This window comes from Dipodomys spectabilis, unplaced genomic scaffold (assembly GCF_019054845.1).
Source record: "Dipodomys spectabilis isolate Male_0828 unplaced genomic scaffold, ASM1905484v1 ptg000053l, whole genome shotgun sequence".
Taxonomy (NCBI): Eukaryota; Metazoa; Chordata; class Mammalia; order Rodentia; family Heteromyidae; genus Dipodomys; species Dipodomys spectabilis.
This window is the reverse complement of record NW_024870730.1, coordinates 12,507,176-12,527,873: the sequence shown is the minus strand read 5'-3', so window position 1 is coordinate 12,527,873 and position 20,698 is coordinate 12,507,176. Positions and strand designations below refer to the sequence as shown.

At 37.2% G+C, this 20,698-nt stretch overlaps 1 protein-coding gene across 4 annotated transcripts in view; it reads right to left on the bottom strand.

Annotated features, from left to right (window-relative positions):
- Positions 1 to 933: 933 nt before the first annotated feature.
- The window catches only part of Casp8ap2 (caspase 8 associated protein 2), a 31,751-nt gene continuing 11,986 nt past the window's right edge, over positions 934 to 20,698 (bottom strand). For 3 of the 4 annotated variants that reach the window (XM_042679544.1, XM_042679543.1, XM_042679546.1), the window contains 6 exons: positions 18,200 to 18,315; positions 12,680 to 14,880; positions 8,324 to 11,405; positions 6,614 to 6,713; positions 5,866 to 5,918; positions 934 to 1,529 (listed from right to left, as the gene is read on the bottom strand). In XM_042679544.1, coding sequence (XP_042535478.1) covers positions 1,526 to 1,529; positions 5,866 to 5,918; positions 6,614 to 6,713; positions 8,324 to 11,405; positions 12,680 to 14,880; positions 18,200 to 18,315 — 5,556 coding nt within the window. In that variant the 3' untranslated portion in view covers positions 934 to 1,525. Of the gene's footprint in view, positions 1,530 to 5,861; positions 5,919 to 6,613; positions 6,714 to 8,323; positions 11,406 to 12,679; positions 14,881 to 18,199; positions 18,316 to 20,698 lie in introns of those variants that run through there. The other variant, XM_042679545.1, reaches the window with a different exon arrangement.

The window sequence follows — 20,698 nt, the reverse complement described above, 5'->3', positions numbered from 1 at the left end:
ACTCAAATCTTTTTTTTTTTTTTGTAAGCATACACATTGGAGACTGAAGTAAATAGAAAATTTTTAGTCTAGTACTTTTTAAAGCTTTTCCTCATTGTCTCTGATAGTAATGTGTGAATGTTAGGATTTGTGAATCTTCTCTGGCATTGTGATCCTTTCTATTTATACTTTTTCTCCTTCTACATATCATTAAACTTTGGCATATCTACTTCTGTCCTCCATCTCAGTTAAATTTTTATTGGTCCCATTTATTGTTGTGTTTTCAGTTTGCTTCTGTCTTGGGAGTTTTTCAGCCTAATTTTCCAACTCATTCAATCTTTAGCTATATGCTATTTTTTGTTATTTTCTTTTTAGATTTTTAACTATTTTATTTTCATATTGAGAATATGAGAATCCTCATATTCCCTTCATTTTATATTCTGAAGGTCTTATATAATCCAGTTTTCTTTTAAGCCAGTACTATCTTTTAGTCATGATAGTTTATGGTTTACTTGGTGGTAAAGAGATGAATGCACTGAAAAATGACTAACCCTTTTACTTGCACTGGATGTTCAAAAGACCAAAAGGTAAAGAACCCCAGCACTACAAAACCAGTTAATTCTTCTGGCCTAAAAATCTACCAACTGATTCTTTGGGTCTTCTTCTATGGATTCTCTGGGTGAAATGGCAATGAGACTAGCGGGAAGCATGAAGAATACCTAAGCTAATCAATTCTTACAAAGGTTTTCTCCAAATCCTCACTTGCCCTAATTTTATTTCAAAGGAATGCAGGCGAGGTATGATTTATTGTGAGATAAAGCAAGCACCAACAACAGGTTTTCATGAATGAATCTATCCAGACAGACTAGCCTGCCACACTCCCCACCGTGGAACACTTCAAAATAGCCTCTTAGGTTTACCACCTTTTAAAATCATCTAAACACTGTATAACACAACTTTACATGTTTTTTATTATACATTACTGTTATTGAAAACAAACTTTGTACAAAATGTTACACAGATGTAAAAAAAATCATTGGCTAGGGAAAGCCATAAACGTATGTGCATACATACAGACACATACACTCAAAATTTTACATCATTATAATTATACATATTTACAGGTAGACTATTTAAATTATTTTTCAGTTTACCAAAAAAAAGAGCAGTCATAAAAACTAAAAATGAAAACTTGAACTAAATATAAGTTTAAAATCCTACAAAACTATTTTTTAAAAAATCTAGAAGTCATTTCATTGAAATATCAAAAGGTTCAATATTACATTATTGTTGTCTTCATTTTGGTAACTTCTAATATGTTTAAAAATAAATATTTTGAGCAAGAACAAGAAAATCAGACCCATAACTGTAACAGGCTGAACATGCTGAGCTGATATTAGAAAGTCCAGAAGCAATAACAAATATAGATTATCTTCTTGTAATAAAAAATGAGACAAAATCTCCATTAGTTCCCCATTTAAAACACGAGGAATCAGTTTCTGTGTAGTATGAAGTAACCAATGAAAATTCCAAGGAATTCAGCAACTTATCTGTAATATAAAAAAAAAATGCTAAAGTTGTAACTCTTAATTTTCAAATATGACATATTCAAGGTGTAACCTTCTAAACAAGCTGTACTTACAATACTGACATTACAGAATTAGCTTATAGAAAATCAAGTGTTGTTACACTGATATTTTTTATAGTTAATGATACTATAATATATAGGGGAAAAAAATCAGAGACAGCTAGGAACACAGACGACAAACCCAAAAACCTTTTTCTAGTCAAATGACCAAATTAGCCAGAAGTAGAAGTGTGGCTCAAGCACCAGTCATGAGCAAAACAGCTGAGCTAGAGAACAAGGCCCTGATTTCATTCCCAGGATCAACACACACACACACACACACACACCCAGGATCCACACACACCCAGGATCAACACACACACACACACACCCAGGATACACACACACACACACACACACACACCAGGATCCACACACACACACTCTGTGCAATTTGTGGACAGGAAAAGGAGAGGGAAAGTGAAGGAAAGGGTGACATTGTCCAAAAAAGAAATGTACTCATTACCTGACTTTTTTTTTTTTTTGGGTCCGGTTGTGGGGCCTGAACTCTGGGCCTGGGCGCTGCTGTCCCTCAGCTCTTCAGCTCAAGGCTAGCGCTCTACACAGAGCCACTTCCGGCTTTTTTCTTTTTGCTTATGTGGTGGTGAGGAAACGAACCCAGGGCCTCAAGCAAGCAAGGCAAGCGCTCTACCACTGAGCCACCTTCCCAGCCCTCATTACCTGACTTTTGAAATGGTAACCCCTCTTACAATACCATAGTAATAACAATAAAATTACATTTTTAATTACATGCAATTACATTAAAAAAACCCTCAAATATCAAATCATTTAAAAGATTTTGTTAGTAAATGTTAAAAATTTTAAACATTTTTAACATTTATTAACAAAATTCTTTGAAAAGATTTGTTTTCTTTTAAATTTTATTTTCTTGTAAAGATGCTATACAGAGAGGTTACAGTTACATCAGTAAGGTAATGAGTACATTTCTTGTCGGGCATTGTTACCCACTTTGTTGTTTTTCTCTCACTATCCCTTCCCTTCTCTACCTACCCCCAAAGTTGGAAGGTTCATTGTGAGTATCATTGTTGGAATGGGTCATCTGTGTCCTCGTTTCAGCATTTTGCTATTCCCCTTCCTCTCCCCAAATTAAATAAATGCAAGGTACCAAAATCAAATACAGTGACAAGAGGGATACACCACAGGAGAAAGAACATACAAAATAAACAATGAAAAAAACCATATAGTACATTAAAAACAACAAAGAAAACCTCATGTCCATATCTTGGGGTTCACTTCATGTAGCATCATCTTATATAGTCGTATATACAAAGCTTTTGAGCTTTTCTGCTCAACATTTAATTTTATAATTTAGGAATTTCCAACTAATAAGTATTATTTCTAGTTAATTCTAATTAATTCTAATTTCAAGTTAATTCTTTCATGAATTTACTTCCTTTTCACAACAAGATAGAGATTTTTTTCAGACACAAAAATGTTTGTTGGGGAGCTGGGAAGGTGGCTCAGTGGTAGAGTGCTTGCCTTGCATGCATGAGGCCCTCGGTTTGATTCCTAAGCACCACATAAGCAGAAAAAGCCGGAAGTGGGGGCTGAGGCTCAAGTGGTAGAGCGCTGGTCTACAGCTGAAGAGCTGGGGGACAGCGCCCAGGACCACAGTTCAGGCCCCACAACTGACAAAAAAAAAAAAAATGTTTGTTGGTAAAAACAAACCAAGGCTAATTTATTTTGCTTATTCATTTTCCAGTCATAGGGCTTGAATTCAGGGCCTGAGCACTGTCCCTGGGCATTTTTGCCCAAAGCTAGCACTGTACCACTTGAGCTACACTTTTCTTCTGGGTTTTTGGTGGTTAATTAAGTCTCAGATTTTCCTGCCTAGGCAAGCTTCAAACCATAATCTTCAGATCTCTACCTCCTGATTATCAGCTGGGATTACAAGTGTGAGTCACCAACCCCCAGCAGTTTTGAGTTATTTTTGGCTGTGTGTGTATATGTGTGTGTGTTTTAATAGCATCTTCCCACATTAGTCAAAGCTGGCCTTAAATTTGCATGTGGGAGTTGAACAGGTTACAAGTGTTTACTACCACCTAGCTATTTCTTTTTTGTTGGTCGTGGAGCTTGAACTCTGGGCCTGGGCGCTGTCCCTGCGCTCTTCAGCTCCAGGCGAGTGCTCTACCTCTTGAGCCACAGCACCACTTCCGGTTTTCTAGTGGTTTAGTGGAGACCAGAGTCTCACGGACTCTTCTGTCCAGGCTGGCTTTGAACTGCGATCCTCAGCTCTCAGCCTCCTGTGTAGCTAGCATTACAGGCGTGAGCCACCGGCGCCCAGCTTCCACCTAGCTGTTTCTTAAAAGCACCAAAAGTCAGGCTTTGCACTACGTTTTTGTTTTCTTTTCGGGGGGAGGGGGTGGTGCCAGACCTGGGGCTTGAAGTTAGGGCCTGGATGCTGTCCCTGAGCTTATTTCCTCAAGGCTAGTGCTCTACTCCTTTAGACATATTTCCACTTCTGTTTTGTTTTTTGTTTGTTTTGTGGGTACTTAACAAGAGACTCCGGGACTTTCCTACCTAAGCTAGCTTTGAACCTTTGAACCCTGATCCTCAGATCTCAGCACACACATCAATCATGGGTTTAAACTGAGGACTTGGTCACTGTTCCTGAGATTTTGTTCTCTACTTCTTGAATTATACATAGCTTCACTTAGGGTTGTTGGTTTTTTTTTTCTCTGAAGCACGATCCTCAGATCTCAGTCTCAGTTGCTATGATTACAGGTGTGAACCACTGGTACCCAACTGTACTATTCTTAAAAAATTCTTTAAAAGAAGATTCTTCTCCCAACTGTCCATTATTCAACCTTATATTCTGAATGAAAAAGAGAGATTTTGTTTATAGTAAGCTGCTAAAAATCTTTTGAAGATCTCATGAGTAAGCCAGTTGCTTATGAGGATATGGAAAATAAATTAGAACACAGTATAGGTCAGGAGGAATGGTGTAAGTGGTAGAGTACTACAAAAAAAGGCATTATAGGCAAAAATTGAGGAATAGTAACTCAAAAATAATGGGGCTAGATATTAACATCTCAAAAATAAACAGAAACCTTTGCACAGTGATCTATGTCCAAATATGGTTTCTATTCATACTAAAACAATATTAGGTGCTTTTCATTCAAATAATGTTAACTATAAACCAATAGAAAAATGATACACTAGATAATGTTACAAATTTTCTTCCATAAAAATACAAAGTATTTAAGTAATCAAGTATTTAATACTCAGTGAAGTAATTTTTTCCAAGAAAAAAATTTAATTAATTACTATTGCCTTTATAAACCTGTAGAAATATTGCTGGAAGAAACAAATGAAACATGTCTGTATTAATAATCTGTTACAGTAAATCCTGTCATCTGTTTAGATGACAACAGAGTTTGTTTATTACACATTTTTTTTTTTCTGTCTGGTACTGGGGCTTGAACTGAGAGCTTTCCATTCCATTGAAATTTTCTCTTAATGCTGGTGCTCTAGCACTTGAGCCACACCTCCAATTTTCAGCTTTTTGCTGGTTAACTAGAGATAAACAACCTCACCAACTTTCCTGGCTGGCTTTGAACCTCTATCCTTAGATCTCAGCCTCCTGAGTAGGATTAGAGGCATAAGCCACAAATTCCAGACTAGAACATGTTTTGTAGTTTAAAATATTCAGTACTCAGAAAATGTGAAAAAACACTTTACTACAATGACTACATAAACTGTATTGGTTATGAAACATACTGCTATACAAGAATATTTTCTTTCATTCTTCATCTGTAAAATGTTTTTTTGTTTTTTGTGTGTCGGTTATGGGGCCTGAACTCTGGGCCTGGGCACTGTCCCTCAGCTCTTCAAGGCTAGCGCTCTAGCGCTTGAGCTGCAATGCCACTTCCGGCTTTTTCTACTTATGTGGTGCTGGGGAATCAAACCCAGGACCTCATGCATGCAAGGCAAGCACTCTACCACTGAGCCACCTTCCCAGCTCCCTGTAAAATGTCAATAATCATCAACTGAGTTTCTCCTTCTGTAAGACTTATCAGGAATCAGAAAGTTGAGGAGGGTTCCATGCTGACCTGAACTGCATCAGGCCAACTCTACTACAGCAGCTGAGGCATCTTAGGTGCCTGCAATGATCTTCCAACTTGTGACTAAATCAGGAACTCATCTGGTTGTCTTTCATGTACTTCTCAGATCTTCAAAGACTAACACACCATTAGTTGCAAGAGGACAGTGTCAAACATTTATTATACATTAACTACCTGCATTTTGACTTCTCAAAGAGTTTCTTTAGCTGCTGGAATCTCTCTGAAACCTGAAAAATTAAAAATGATAATAAACATCTTATTTTTTCATCTTTGATGCATATTTTCAGAAAACATCTACAGACAACAAAAATTATCCTAGTAACAGAGATGAAGTAATGTTTTAAAAAAGGGAATTTTTTTTTTTGTCAGACATAGGATTTGAACTCAGGGCCTGGGAGTTGTCCTTGAGCTTTTTCACTCAAGGCTAGTACTCTACCACGCTAGAAAGCACCACTTCTGATTTTCTGGTAGTGAAATGGGGTAAGAGTCTCATGGACTTTCCTGTCTGAGCTGGCTTTGAACCACAATCCTCACCTCAGCCTACTGAGCCACCAGTGCCTTATTATGTTGATTGCTTACCTTAGCTTTCATTTGCTACATCTTATTAAATAAGGAAACATTACCAAATCCTGAGGTGAAATAAAATGGTAAGGCATAAGGGAAAAAATATCAGTCATTTCTGTCATGCTTCTTCCACAATCATCAAGCTTATTAGTCCTATAATAAGCCAAATTTTAAAATACACGAACTAGTAAATGTCTTTTCTTTGTATCTTAACACACTGAAAATTATATCTGGGCTGGGGTTAACTGTTTGCCTAGCATGTATATGACTCTGGGCTCTTTCCCCAGGGTAGGGAAATCTAAGTATGTCAAATAACAGTATCTGTGAACCACCAGAGATGTAAAAATTGGATAATTACCTGATTTGGATTTTTATTCAACTTGATTGCCAAATATGTGAAGGTCTTCAGTGATGGCATTCTTTTCTGACACTCTAGTAAAATTTCCCGGTCATCATTTCTAAGGAAGGAATGTAAAGGTCATAAATTCCCCTGCTTTAATATACACTAGTAAGTGATATTTTTAGTAAATCCAACAGGAAAAACTACATATACCAAAATATGAACAATAGTTACCTCTAAAGACAAGTTTATGATTTTGTTCTTTGAGCTCATATGTATTTCCACAATTTTCTACAAGTGCGTTATTTTTACTGATAAATTTTCATTTTTATCTTTAATTTTACCTTTCATGTATATACTACTTAAAACATTAAGGATCAAAAATGATTGTACAGAGTAAACAGAAAAACCAGAACTAAAACAAAATCCTCAATCACAGAAACTTCTAATTTGGACCTGTGTTTGTCACATGGTCTAATCTCTGAGACTTTAAGCTGACATCTACAAGTAACTTGAAATGAGTATTTCAGGATTGTGGCACTTAACAAAACACCACTAGCTTTACGAAAAATTTTCCCTCAGTAAGCATTCTCATCTAGTATAGAAACTATTAAACTCTAGGCCCACTGTTCACAACTATGATTATCTTTATGTCTGAGGTTTTTGTTTTTTTTTGTATCAGTCCTGGGGCTTGAACTCAGGACCTGAGCACTGTCCTTGAGCTTTTCTGCTCAAGGCTAGTGCTCTACTAGCCATAGCTCCACTTGTGGTTTTCTAGTAGTTAACTGGGGCGAAGAGTCTCAGACTTTTCTGCTGTCCAGGCTGGCTTCAACCAACCATTCTCGATCTCAGCCTCCTGAGTAGGTAGGATTACAGGTGTGAGCCACCAGTGTCTAGCTGTGAATTGGGTTCTTAAAATCTGAATTTCTCAAAAGCTCACATAAAACTAAAGTACCATTTGTGAAAGTCTGGAAAGTTGAAATCTAGAAAAAAACGATGGACCCATCCATTTTTTTGCTTTACTACATTCACTACTTGTCATTCTTACTTTCTAAAATGTGTTTATATCTGTTCCTTCCAAATGAAAGAGTTCTTTTTAATTGAAAAAGTGAAGTTAAAATGCAGTGAATCTGGGCACAATGGTACACACCTAATCCAAGCACTTGGAATGCTGGAAAAGGAGGATCACAAGCTAAAGGCCAGCCCAAACTAGGTAGTAAGACTATCACTAAAAAAAAACATAATGAAAAGCTCTACCCAGAGGGGTCATTTACATCCATATATATATGAAAGCTATTATTCTAGACTGGGCTACAGAATAGCTGGATTGTACCCCAGGATGTGTCCCCAAGTAACTCTGGCTACTTTTTTTTTTTTTGGTTGGTAGTGGGGCTTGAACTCTGGACCTGGGTGCTGTCCCTGTGCTCTTCAGCTCAAGGCGAGCGCTCTCCAGCTTGAGCCACAGTGCCACTTCCGGTTTTCTAGTGGTTTATTGGAGATAAGAGTCTCACGGACTTTCCTGCCCAGGCTGGCTTTGAACCGTGATCCTCAGATCTCAGCCTCCTGAGTAGCTAGGATTATAGGCGTGAGCCACCAGCACCTGGCTCTCTGGCTACTTTTGAAGTACCTCATCATTTTCCTTGGTTTAGTATGGAATACAGAAAAAAATGACACCACAAAAAAGGCTCAAAACTTACTGGTGCCTAAAAGGTCTCAAAAGATTATTACCTTGTCCACGAAACTATAATTTCTCCCTTCTTTTTAATAACATTTTTTGCAGAAAGGCTTGCTGGCAAAGTGGCAAGTACTGCTGATGAATCATTAATCCCCGGGCTTGATGAGAGATCTTTATTCAATGTAAGAGTCCTTTTCTTATTGCTTTTCTTTTGTTGACCGTTATCATTTTTATCACAATCTTGGTTAAGTTTCTTAGACTTTTCTCCATTAGTTAAGTCTCTTTCCCTTTTTTGTTTTTTCTGAGAATGATTTACATCAGAATAGTTTTTTCTTTTTTTGTGAGCACTATCCAAAGTCCCAGGTAACTCCAAACTATCAGAATTTGGTGGTGGCGTCAATTTTAAATCATCCTTATTTACTTCACATGAATCTGGTTTTAAATCATCCTTATTTACATCACATGAATCAGACTCTGGGGTCAAATCAATACAAGTTTCCTGAACAATGCATTCCACAGGCTTGTTTTTCATTTGCAACTTTTCTTCCTTACAGTTATCCTCATCCACACATATCACTTGACACTCTAAACCTTCAACAGCTAGTGTGGTGTCATTACCTTCATTTTTACTGTCATTTGAAGCATCTTGTGTCAAATCAATAAAAGCATTTATAGTATCAGACTGTGAAGAATTACCCATTATTTGAGTGCTTTGATCTAATTTGCTTCCAGAACAACCAAACTGATCATTTAAAACTGCTACTTCTACGATTTCTCCCAAGTTTTTGGTCTCAGACACCGGATCTTTTGTTAGATCTATGTATGTGTCAGGAAGATGATCCTCAACAGAGTGTGGGATTTTTTCCATTGAAGTCAATTCTTCAAGGCTTTCAGGAACTCTTGGCTCCCATACTTGGTGCAACTTAAAACAATCATCAGCCACTTCAACACTGTGGCTCTCTTTACCTGAAGCGTCTTTAAGAAATTCATATATTGGTGGAGCCTGAGTTTGTATCACAGAGTTCTGCCCAGGAGTTGATTTGTTGCTATCAACATTTGTGTCAAAATTTTCTAATTCCTCTACAGATTTCAAAACCGTGTTCTGACATGAAACATATTCTTTCTCTGCTACTTCATCAGCTTCCTTTCCAACTTTGGGCAAAGATGTCAATGACCCATTAACAACCATACTGTGTTCAAGACCAGGAGAGGTAGATGGTGCTGCACGCCGTATTTTCACAATGAAATGATCATTGGACTTTTCCATTATGACAGCATGCATGGGTAGATTAGGGTGGTACTGAAAGCCTGGAGCAACAGATCGGCTTGTCCACGATGAAGAACAACTTGACTTACTGCTTGAGTTATCAGACTCCAGAGCTAAATGAATATCTTGCTCAGATGCATCCTCTTCTTCAAGTAAGGCATCTTCACTAAAATGTGCACTAATAACTTCTTCAGGAGTAGAACTTGACAAAACTTCAGGCTTTAGGAAACTCAGATGACCATCTGACTTCAGTGGTGATGGTACAGTCAAAGACACTGCGAGATCTTCAAAGAGTATGGAAGAAATGTAGGGTTTGCTCTTTTCTGAAGTGCATACATTATCTTTAGCTAAACCCATGTTAGCAGAAACTTCAAACATACAACTTTCATCTAACACATCAGGATGCACTGGCAATGAAAGTCCTGAAGACAGAGAAGGACCTTTTTCAGATGATAAGGACCAATTGTCATCACCAATCATTTTTGGACATGGAGAAGCCACTCCAGAAACAAGCTCTTCTGTTGTACAAGCTGGAATAGATTCACACTTAAGACTCTCTAGCAGCTGTTTCTCTGGAGTCTTTAATTCCCACTCAGTTTTTTCAATACAGTTAACACTGTTGTCCAAGAGATCAGAACCTTGTAACAAACTTTTAAATATTTCACCCATCTGTGCATCACTCACTAAATTAAAAGTGAGGCTAGATGCTTGCTGTTCAGTGAGGATCTCAAAACTACGCTCTGGCTTCAACCCTGTGTGCTGAGATACTGGTATATCCTCAATGGTGTTGCTTTCACTTTTGGCTGGTTTGGGAGTGCTAGGACAGCTTAGTTCCAAAGAGTGCTCTTCAGATTCAGAGTTCTTCATGCTTTCAAAGCAGGTGTTAACATTTCTTTTACTGTCAGGCTTCACTGTGTCAGTGGTGTTATTTTGGGTTGGATGTTTGTCTTCAGACTTTTTACATTCCAGTAGAGACTTAAAATTCACAGAGTCTTCTGATTTTGACAATTTTTCCCTCTGAATTTCTTTGTTGAAATTGTCCTTATTCCTCTTCTGACAATATGAATACTGTGTTCTCTCTTTATACTTTTTAGCAAGCTTTCCTCCATTACTGTCACTTCCAAAGTTTATGGAATCACAAAATTTTACTAAAATTTTCTTAAGCTTTTCAAATAAATAATCAAGTTGTTCATCTACAAATTTCCAGAGTTTCTTTTTCATATCTGGTAGTTGCTGTTCAAATAAACGATCAACTATGCCATTCTTCTTAACTTGCTTAAGGTTAGATTCAATAACATCACAGAGGTTCTTCTGTAAAGTAGTTACTGATTTAGAGATCTTGGAAAAATCAAGGTATTTAATTAATGATGTAAACCTCAAAGCTGCTGACTCAATAATCCTTTGAAACTGTATCAATGAAAATTTTACCTTGAATTTCATGTAACTTTTCCTTACATGTTTTCCTATCATTCGTAGCATATGCATAATCTCCCAAACAGAAGATGGTACAGTAATAATTGGAATTATTTTTTCTAAGCTGGAAATGCTCATTGTTTTATCCTTTCTCTTTGATTTTGAAGATCTGCTAGGTTCATTGGGTCTTTTATTCCACTTGCTATTGTTCCATTTGTTAGTGTTCGGAAATTCAACAGAAACTCTAGGTTTGGCACATGTTTCAAAATGCTTTTGTGGTATAGATTCTTCACTGTCACTTCTAATTTCTCCTTCTTCCAATTCATCTAAAAATGATTTCTTACAGGAATCTACTTCTGTACATTTGTCAGATTTTTGAGTTGGGTTTTGGTTCTCTTTATTGAGACCAGGCAGACTCTTGGAGGTAGAATGATCTGAATTTGATGGAAATACATCTGCAGAAGAGAAATATTAAAGTCACAAAACCAGTGAATCATAGTCATTTGATATTCCTATTCTAAACAGAACAAAAGAACCTGTGCTAATGCCCAATACTGCATCTTTTTCATTGCTCTTTACTGGTCTTACAAAGAGCTCAGAGGGGCTAGTTATATATAGCTCAGTGGTAGAGCACTTGCCAAGTATGAATTCACCTCCTGGGTTTGATTCCCAGTAAGGCAAAAGGGACTGAGGAGATACCTGTCAAGTGTAAGAGTTTGGTATTCCAACAATCACTATTTCACTTGAGCAGCTATCATCTACTCTTGTTATTTGATCATAGTCTTTGAACAAAAGTATACCTAAAACCTAGACCTAGAATACAGGTCAGTGTGCTTGGCATGCATGAAATCCTGGCTTCTATCCCTAGCAACAGTAGGTAGATATTTAACTAGCTAGATAAGTACTATTTGAAATAATCTGTCCTTTTACTTCCTTTTTTTTTTTAATGAAGAATCAAAGGGGCTGTATTATAGCTCAAAGAAAGTGTGTGCTGGGGCTGGGAAGGTGGCTCAGTGATAAAGCCCTTGCCTTGCATGCTTGAGGCCCTGGGTTCGATTCCTCAGCACCCATAAGCAAAAAAAAGCCAGAAGTGGAGCTGTGGCTCAAGTGGTAGAGCACTAGCCTTGAGCTGAAGAACTGAGGGGCAGCGCCCAGGCTCAGAGTTCAGGCCCACGACCGGACCCCCCCCAAAAAACAACAACAACAACAAAAACAAAAAAAAAGAAAGTGTGTGCTTAGCAATGAGAAGCTACAAGATCAATCCCCAGCACCAAAGGGGAGGGAAACAGACAGATTTAAGAGCTACCTATATTTAGGGGCTGAGAATATGGCTTGGTGGTAAAGTGGTTGCCTAGCAGGCACAAAGCCCTGGATTCGATTCCTCAGTACCATTTAAACAGAAAAGGCCAGAAGTGGTACTGTGGCTCAAATGGTGGAGTGCTAGCTATGAGCAAAAGCAGCTAATGAATACTGCCCAGACCTTGAGTTCAAGCCCCAGGACTGACACACACACACAACACACACACACACACACACACACACACACACACACACACACACACACACACACACACACACACACACACACACACACACACACACACCTAGATTTAGATAAAGAACAAGGTTAGAATATTGTTTTAGTGGTATCAAGAACAAATGCAACCATCTGTTTTATGCTTCACATTTTCATGGAAAGTGAGTTATAAAGAATAATATAAACTATTACCTTTATGACTATTATTATACAATGGAATATGAGATGGGCTTTCCATTCTAAGAATTTTTGCAACAGGTCTCACTGGACTATTCAGAGGACTGATAATTTCTGGAATAGGTCTCAGGTGACTTAAGTCGATACTCAAAACTGAGTTCTCATCATCATGATATACAGAGCTTATTTCCTCAATTTCTATTCTGGAGTCCATTAACTCAGTCTGTTGTGGTGAAGATGGTAGAGCCTCTGTTAGTAAGCAAGGCTCCAAGTGACAAGACTTAGTCTCAACCACAGTAAGTACAGGAGAAGGCTCAAATTTGGGCTTGCTGTCTTCTGAAAGGTTTACTGGCATACTGCTAAGTACTTCAACTGGAGGCATCTTAGGATTGTCACTGGTTTCAGTCACTTCTGTTGAAACAGACACCCTCATTTCCAAACTTTCAGAAATACCACAAAAATTCAAGCCATCCTGTCTTTTCATGTCCAATTCCAGACCACAGTTTTGAGAAGTATTGGTCTGTTTTACATCCATTACCAGAGAAGCTGCTGCCTTGGTATCATCCACAGTCTCTCCCACTTCTGATGATGATGTGCACAAGGATTCTCTTCGTTTCACTTCTGCAGTTGTTGAGATAGAAGTATCTGTATCACAAATGGGTACTTCACAAGGCAAAGTGTTCTCAACAGACTTAACTAACAAACTATTTTCTTCTTCCACTTCACTTTCTGGAACACTGATTCTCAGTTCAGATGCTTCTGGAAGAGAAACCTTTGGTTCCAGAAGCTTTGATTTGGTTTCTTCTGAGACAGCTTTATTAACAGAGGGAACAAATATCACTGAGGACTCTAAATCACATTTGCCACTGGACGTAGGGACATCAGTAATTTTATGATGATTCTCCTGAGATACAGGCTGCTTTTTAGCAGGTGACAGAGTTAAGTTCAACTTTTCCATAAAGCTTAACTTTAAGTCTTTGTTTTTTGCTTCATTTGGAGCATCCACAGGATTCATTAAAAGCTCCCTATTTTCTGTGCCTTTAATAACATTATTAAAGGCCTTACCTTTATCGCTTTTTGGATCTTTCTTTCTCTTTAAATCTGTAGTGGTTTTCTTAATTTCTTTATAAGTCTTTGGCAGATGTTCTGTAGGTGATTTTTTATCATTTTTCTTATGCCTATTTTCTTCTTTGTTTTTTCTCTTTCTCTTTTCTTCTTCTTCTTCTCTTTTCCTCTTATCTTCAGTTCTATGCCTTTCTGGCTTGAAAGGTGTGTTGGAAAGGTGCATAGCATCCACTTCCTTGTGGGAGCTATGCTTGTAAGTTCGGCTTGACGAAGATGAACATCTTCCATCTTGAGAACTGTGACTGCTTACACTTCTCTCTCTTTTACAATCTTCCCTTCCTCTTCTCTCTTCTGAATAGTATTTACTGGAATTATGAGATTTTATTTCATTCTTGGAATGGGAAAGCACTGTTCGGTCAGGTTGTCGCCAATGATCTTGGTCCTTTACTAGTAATTTATGTTTTGGGTCACCTTTTCTTTCTTCTTTGTTATGTGATTGAAGTTCTTTTCTACTCATATTTTGTGATCTTTCACTTTCTCTCTCCAGGTTTTTGTCATTTTCAGATTCAACTCGAGTATGTGACTTTTCTCTAGAAGTCTCTTTCTCCCAAGAAGAACTACGTTCACTTTTATAATCTGAATCTGTGCTGCTTCTAGACTTGGAATTTTTGCTCTCAGCCTTTGGTTCAGCAGGACCATGTTTCTCAGGACGTCTTTGTAGCCTTGGACTAGCCTCAGTGTTCCTTGGTTCACCATTAACACAGTTGTTACTTAAGTCTTTTCGGGTTCTGTCAGCAGTTCCTCTGCTATATGGGCTGTGGGAAGTATCTTTCCTCCCTCTTTTATTATCTTCATTTGAGATACCTTCACCAACTTGATCAGAACGTGACCAAACACCATTGAAGGTACAATGTTTCTCAGTAGGTGTAGGCAAAGCATTCTGTGTTTCAGAATGTGATTTTCCTTCCTTTTCCAAGTTTGGCAGTAGAGCGTTATGATGTATATCTTTAGGAACATCACTTTTAGTTTTGTTTTCAGATGTGGAACAATCATCCAAATGGGGAGTTCTGGATCTGAGATCTTTTGTTCTAACTGCATCTGATGTCCTTGAGACTTTATGATTATTTCGAAAATGTGGAAACTCAGATAATCTGGTAGAAACAGAAATTAATTATATTTAATAACATTCCAAATTTTATTTCCACATAACACACTTTTAAAATTTAGGAGCCTTGCCAGGCACTGGTGGCTCATGTCTGTAATTCTAGCTACTCAGGTGGCTGAGATCTGAGGATTGTGGTTCAAAGCCAGCCAGGGGAGGAAAGTCTGTGAGACTCTTGTCTCTAATTAACCACCAGAAAACCAGAAGTAGCACTGTGGGTCAAAGTGGTAGAGCACAAGTCTTAAGCAAAAGAGCTCAGGGACAGCCCTGAATTCAAGCTCCATGATCACTAATGACAAAAAGTTACCATTGTGAACTGTGTAGCATTTCCTATCAAAATTTTCTATTTCTTATATACCAAAAAAAGCATCAATGGCCAATTGATGTGAAACTCAAAAGAAATATAGAGCTGTGATTCTCTCCTCAGAAGAATGACATGGATTTACTGTTTTGTTTTTTTTTAAAAAGCCCAATCCTAATATAAAATTTGTGTTTTAGAAAACTGTTTTCCAAAATGTAGCAACTCCCTTTAGTTTTATTTTTGTTGCTGATTTTCCAATGTTCCTGTCTATGCAAAAATCTGTTCCTACTCAGTATTGTGGAAAATCCAAAACTAAAAGACCAGAAATAAAGCAAAATTGGTATAAAGCAAAAACTGACTTCAGAGATATATAACCTAAGGCAATATGTAGATAGATCGTGTTATGAGTTGAATAATAACATTCCTAGCAAAAAAAATCCATAATCTTATTTAAAGAAAATCTTTATAGAGGTAATCAACTTTTATATGTCATTAGGGTGAGCCATGATCCAATATGCCTAGTGTCATTATAAAAAGGGGAAATTCTGACAAAAAAGATCAAAATAAGACAATGTAAAGACACACAGGAAGAGACAGCATTTATAAGCCAAAGGACAGGTGTGAAACAGATCCTTCCCTTAGAAACTTCAGACAGAACTAAAACTGCTAATACCTAGATGTTGGAATTACAGCATCCAGAAGTGAGACAATAAATTTCAAATTAAATTACCTATTTGTAATTTGTCATTATGACAGCCTTGGAACAGACTCTGGAGGAATCTGAGATCAGCCCAGGAAGAAAAGTTGGAGACTCCATCTCCAAAATAACTAGCAATAAAGCAGAGCAGAAGCTCAAGTAGTAGAGTACCAACCAAGCAAGCCAAGTGACAATAAGGCCCTGAGTTCAAACCCCAGTACAACTAAAAAGTAAGGTACCACTAAATAATGCGAAATGGTCCACATAATAGAACATTATTCACTCAATAACATAATTTTTTATTGTCTAGAAAATTGAAAAACAATGTTGAGAACAAACACAGACTCTGCTCTATATAGTAGTCTTGTGGAAGAAACTATACTCAGTAATTCCATTCATGATTTAAAGAACTACAAATGAAAATGATGGTTAAGTCAAGACCAGAGGATTAATAAGTACTTAGTAATGAAGGAGAGGAGCATTCCTGGCAATGAAAGGAGCCCACTCAAAGGCAGAACTCATGGTACTTCCAAAGAGCTGAAAGAACATCAGCTATGACAGCTGGATCAGAAGTATTATTTGGGACTCTTCTGTGAATGGACTTCTTGGCCAAGTTAGTATTTATGATCTTTTATCCTAAAACAATTAAAAACCAATTATATATTTTAATCAAAAAAAGAGGATAAGACAGGCATTGGGGAGCTGAGTACTTGTAGGATGGGAGTAGGTTAACAAGGAAGGTATATGAGAATGAACAGTCATAGTAGATCATTTGCATGTATGAAGATAAAGAATAGAATTAGTTGACATTGTTTTGAAAGGGGAAGGTGGTAAAGGTGATAGAGGGGGTGAGATTGGTTGAAATGTGTGTGGAAATGTCACGATAAAACCTCTCCTTATATAACCAATGTATGCTACGAAAAATTTAAAAGAAAGGAGGGTGGGATGAGGTCATTTTGAATGGTCCAGATTTGTGCTTCACAATGTATCCTGTGGCTATACTATACTACTGAGGAGAGGTAAACCAGAGACAAGAGAAAGCAAGACTGCAGGCAGAGATAGCAAAAAGCACAAAGATCACTGCTAGTTGAGATGGGAGATAGGCAGCAATAACTGCAGAACTAAAAGAGGTCAATGATTCACAAGATCATAAAGAGATAAACATCAGTATTGAACCTGCAGGATGATTGAAAGTTAAGCATCCAACAAAGGGTGACTATACATTTCAGCAAGCAATCTTGATGTGTAATTACTAAGGGCATCCCCTTTAACTGGGATGTATTCTAGTGTGGGCAATAAATGGTCACTCAATTCCTAGGACTCTAGTTTCCACTAACTAAATAATGAAGAAGACAGTCGACAGTCTACTGAGTTAGAAAACAATGGAAAACGTTAGGTGACAAATACATTTTCAGATGAGATAATTTTGAAAAACTTCTAAAGACATTTATGTACAGCCATCAAGTAGGATTATATAAATGGAACTGATCTAGCATGCATGAATTGTAGGAAAATCTTGATAGAAAAATGAAAGGATATAGACTTGGGCTTTGAGGTACTCAAACTCACAACATCCAAGTACAAAAACTAACCCGAAGGAAACTAAAACTCATTAATTAGTAAATCCAAAGGAAAATACTATTAGGTAGCAGGAGATTGAACTGTGTCAAACAATGTACAAGAGGACAAGCGAAATAGAAAGTCAAAACTGTTGATGTTGATCAAAATGACAACTGCTTTATGGAGGCAAGAGTCAGATTGGGCTGGGTTTAAGAGTGGGAGAAAGAGAGGAAATGGAAGCAGAGTTCAGATACGTTTCTAAAGGCTTCACTATGAGGAGAATTATAAAACTTCTCCAAGTAGAATATCTACTCCCTTACTGAAAAAAAAGATTACAAGCAAAATTCACAGACAGACATCTACTTAAGAGGTTGTTATTAACAAGTATAGATGTCCTCCCCACCCCCGCTTTGCTAAGGATGAAATTAGGCCTGTGGTAGGCTAAACAAGCACTCGACTCTGCTGTCCTGGTACTTCAGTGATTCTGTGTGAACTTACAAGCAATAGTGACATATCAAATCTTCTCAAGGAAAAAAAAATACTTCATGCTTTAGAAAATCATATTCATGACAACGTACTATAAGTCACATACATACTAGTATGATAATGCATCATTATATTAATCACTAATCATATTACAACCATCAATATTTCATAAATTTTTCACTTTTCTGCTAAAAGTAAAAATATATTCTAAATATCAATGCCCATGTAACTTGTAACAGATCTAACACCCTTTAGTTACTATACCTCTGGTGAAGATTATTTATTTCTTCATCCTTTCGGTTTATTTCCACTCTAGCAGTTTTGATAAGTGCTGAAATATTCTTCTTAAGAGATTGGTTTTCATTTTTTAAGCTGAAATTCTAAGATACACAATAATAAAATATATTAATAAAATAGATACTTACAGGGTATGAACAGTACTACTTACATTATTGCCTAGTAACTTTTTTGTTGCTATCATCTGGGTCTTTTTTTTTTGCATTTATTTATTTATTTATTTATTTATTTTTGAGACAGGGTCTCAATAGATAGCCTAGGCTAGCCTCCAACTCAAGATCCTCCTGCCTCAGCCTCCCTGAGTGCTGGAATTACAGGTGTGCACCATCACATCCAACTTCCTTGTTTTTAATTTTTGAGACAAAGTCTGCCTATGTAGTCCAAGCTGGCTTAAATCATGGTATTTAGCTAAGGCTGGCGAGGAGCTGTCAATCCTCCCAAGTACTCAGACTCCCAAGTACTGCCAATATAGGCTGTGACACCATGCTCAGCTTGCTAACAATCAGTGAATAATAACTCCGTGTTATGCATGTCATCTTATGTAATTGTTTGAAGACAATAACAAAATCAACTATTAGAATAACTATGATTCCCATTTCTTAGACAAGGAAGCTGATATTCTGAGAAGTAACTGATAGCAGAAAATCCCACTTAAAGTAAAAGTGCTTAAAAGAAGGATCCTAATGGAAAAACAAAAACAACAACAACAAAAACAACAGGTGGTGGCACATACCTGTAATCCTAGCTATTCAGGAGGCTGAGATAGCAGAATTGTAGTTTGAAGCCAGCCCAGGCAATAAAATCCAAGACTCTCAAATCCAATTGACCACAAGAAAATGGGAAGTACAGCTGTGCCTTAAAGTTAGTAGAACACTTAAAATGGTAGGCTAAAGCAAAAGCTTAAGCCCCCTGAGTTCAAACCCCATGACCAAAAACAAAAGCAGGAAAAAAAGGTTTGTCTGGTCCATCATATTGAAAATTAAAACCAAAAAAAGCAGTAAGAATATTATACTTAAACATTCAACCATGTATTTAATACTCTGATAAACAAAGACAATTTGTTCTCAGATAAACATCAAGAGTTGATTAGTTCTTTAAGGGGAAAAGAAACAAGAGAACATTTTTACCAAAAAGTAAAAATCAGAATAGAACATCCTATTCCTGAGTTTTGAAGCACAAGCCCATGAAAGATCATTCTAGCAACAAATTAAGTCATCACTATTTTTCCATAAAAATCATTTCAAAGCTTTCAATCTTTACTTCTTATGACTATTTCTTTGTGGGGCAGATAAGATAAGGTCTGCTATGTAGCCCAGGCTGTTCTGGAACTTGTGATATATTTGCCTCACTTTCCTGAGTGCTGAAATTAACAACAGATACCACCACACTCAACTTTTAACGGTATTAATTTATAAATCATCCGTTTGTTATTTTTCTTTTATCAACTGGCTACGAGTTGGTCTAAGTCTGAAGAGATCATTTATGTTAAAGTCATTTTAGCAATTCAAATTTCCTGTATCAATTTCATATCAAAAAGTAATGTTAGAGATTAGATGTGTGGCTCAAATGATAAGACTACATGCTTAGTATGTGGCAGCTGTGGCTTTAAACATCAACATAAAGAAGGAAAATCCTTCCTTATAGATTGCCAACACTTTATCATTTTAATTCCCATTTTTATACATGTTATAAATAGGGGCTGTGTTACAGGGGCTGCAACTAAGTGGTAGAGCACTTACTTTGAGGATGGGGGATCCAGGTCTTGATTCCTAGTACTATATTTAAAAAAACAAAGTGAAGCACTAGTGGCTCACATCTGTAATCCTAACTACTCAGGAGGCTGAGATTTGAGGATCTTAATTGGAAGCCAGCTTGGGCAGAAACATCACTGAGGCCTTAATCTCCAATTAACCAGCAAAAAGATGGAAATGGAGCTGAGAAGCTTTGAGAAAAAAAGAAAAAAACAACAACAACAAAAAGGGAGAATGTGAAGCCCTGACACTCAGTACAGTTGCAAACACACACGTGAACACACACACACACACACACATACATAAAAACAAGAGCTTCTTTATACATTACTAATGTTAGTATCTTAAATTCTATTCATAACAACAATTGAGAAAGAGAAAGACAGAGACAGAGAGAGAGAGAGAGATGGATTCTTACTATGTTGCCCATTATCAGTCTGAACTTCTGGACTCGGTGCTTTCCCATCACAATCTCTTGATTAGCTAGTAAATTTTAAGACTCCCTACTCCCACTAGGAATTGAACCCAACTTTTCTTGAAGTTTGGTGGGTTTGTTTTGTTGACTTTTTTTTTTTTTTTTTGGCGTGGCCTAGCCTCTGCTACTTGAGCCATACCTTCATCCCTGCTTTTGGCTGGTTATTTTGGAAATAGAGTCTCTAGACTTTTCTGCCCAGGGGGGCCTTGAAACTCCATCCTCTAAATAGCAGCCTCCTGA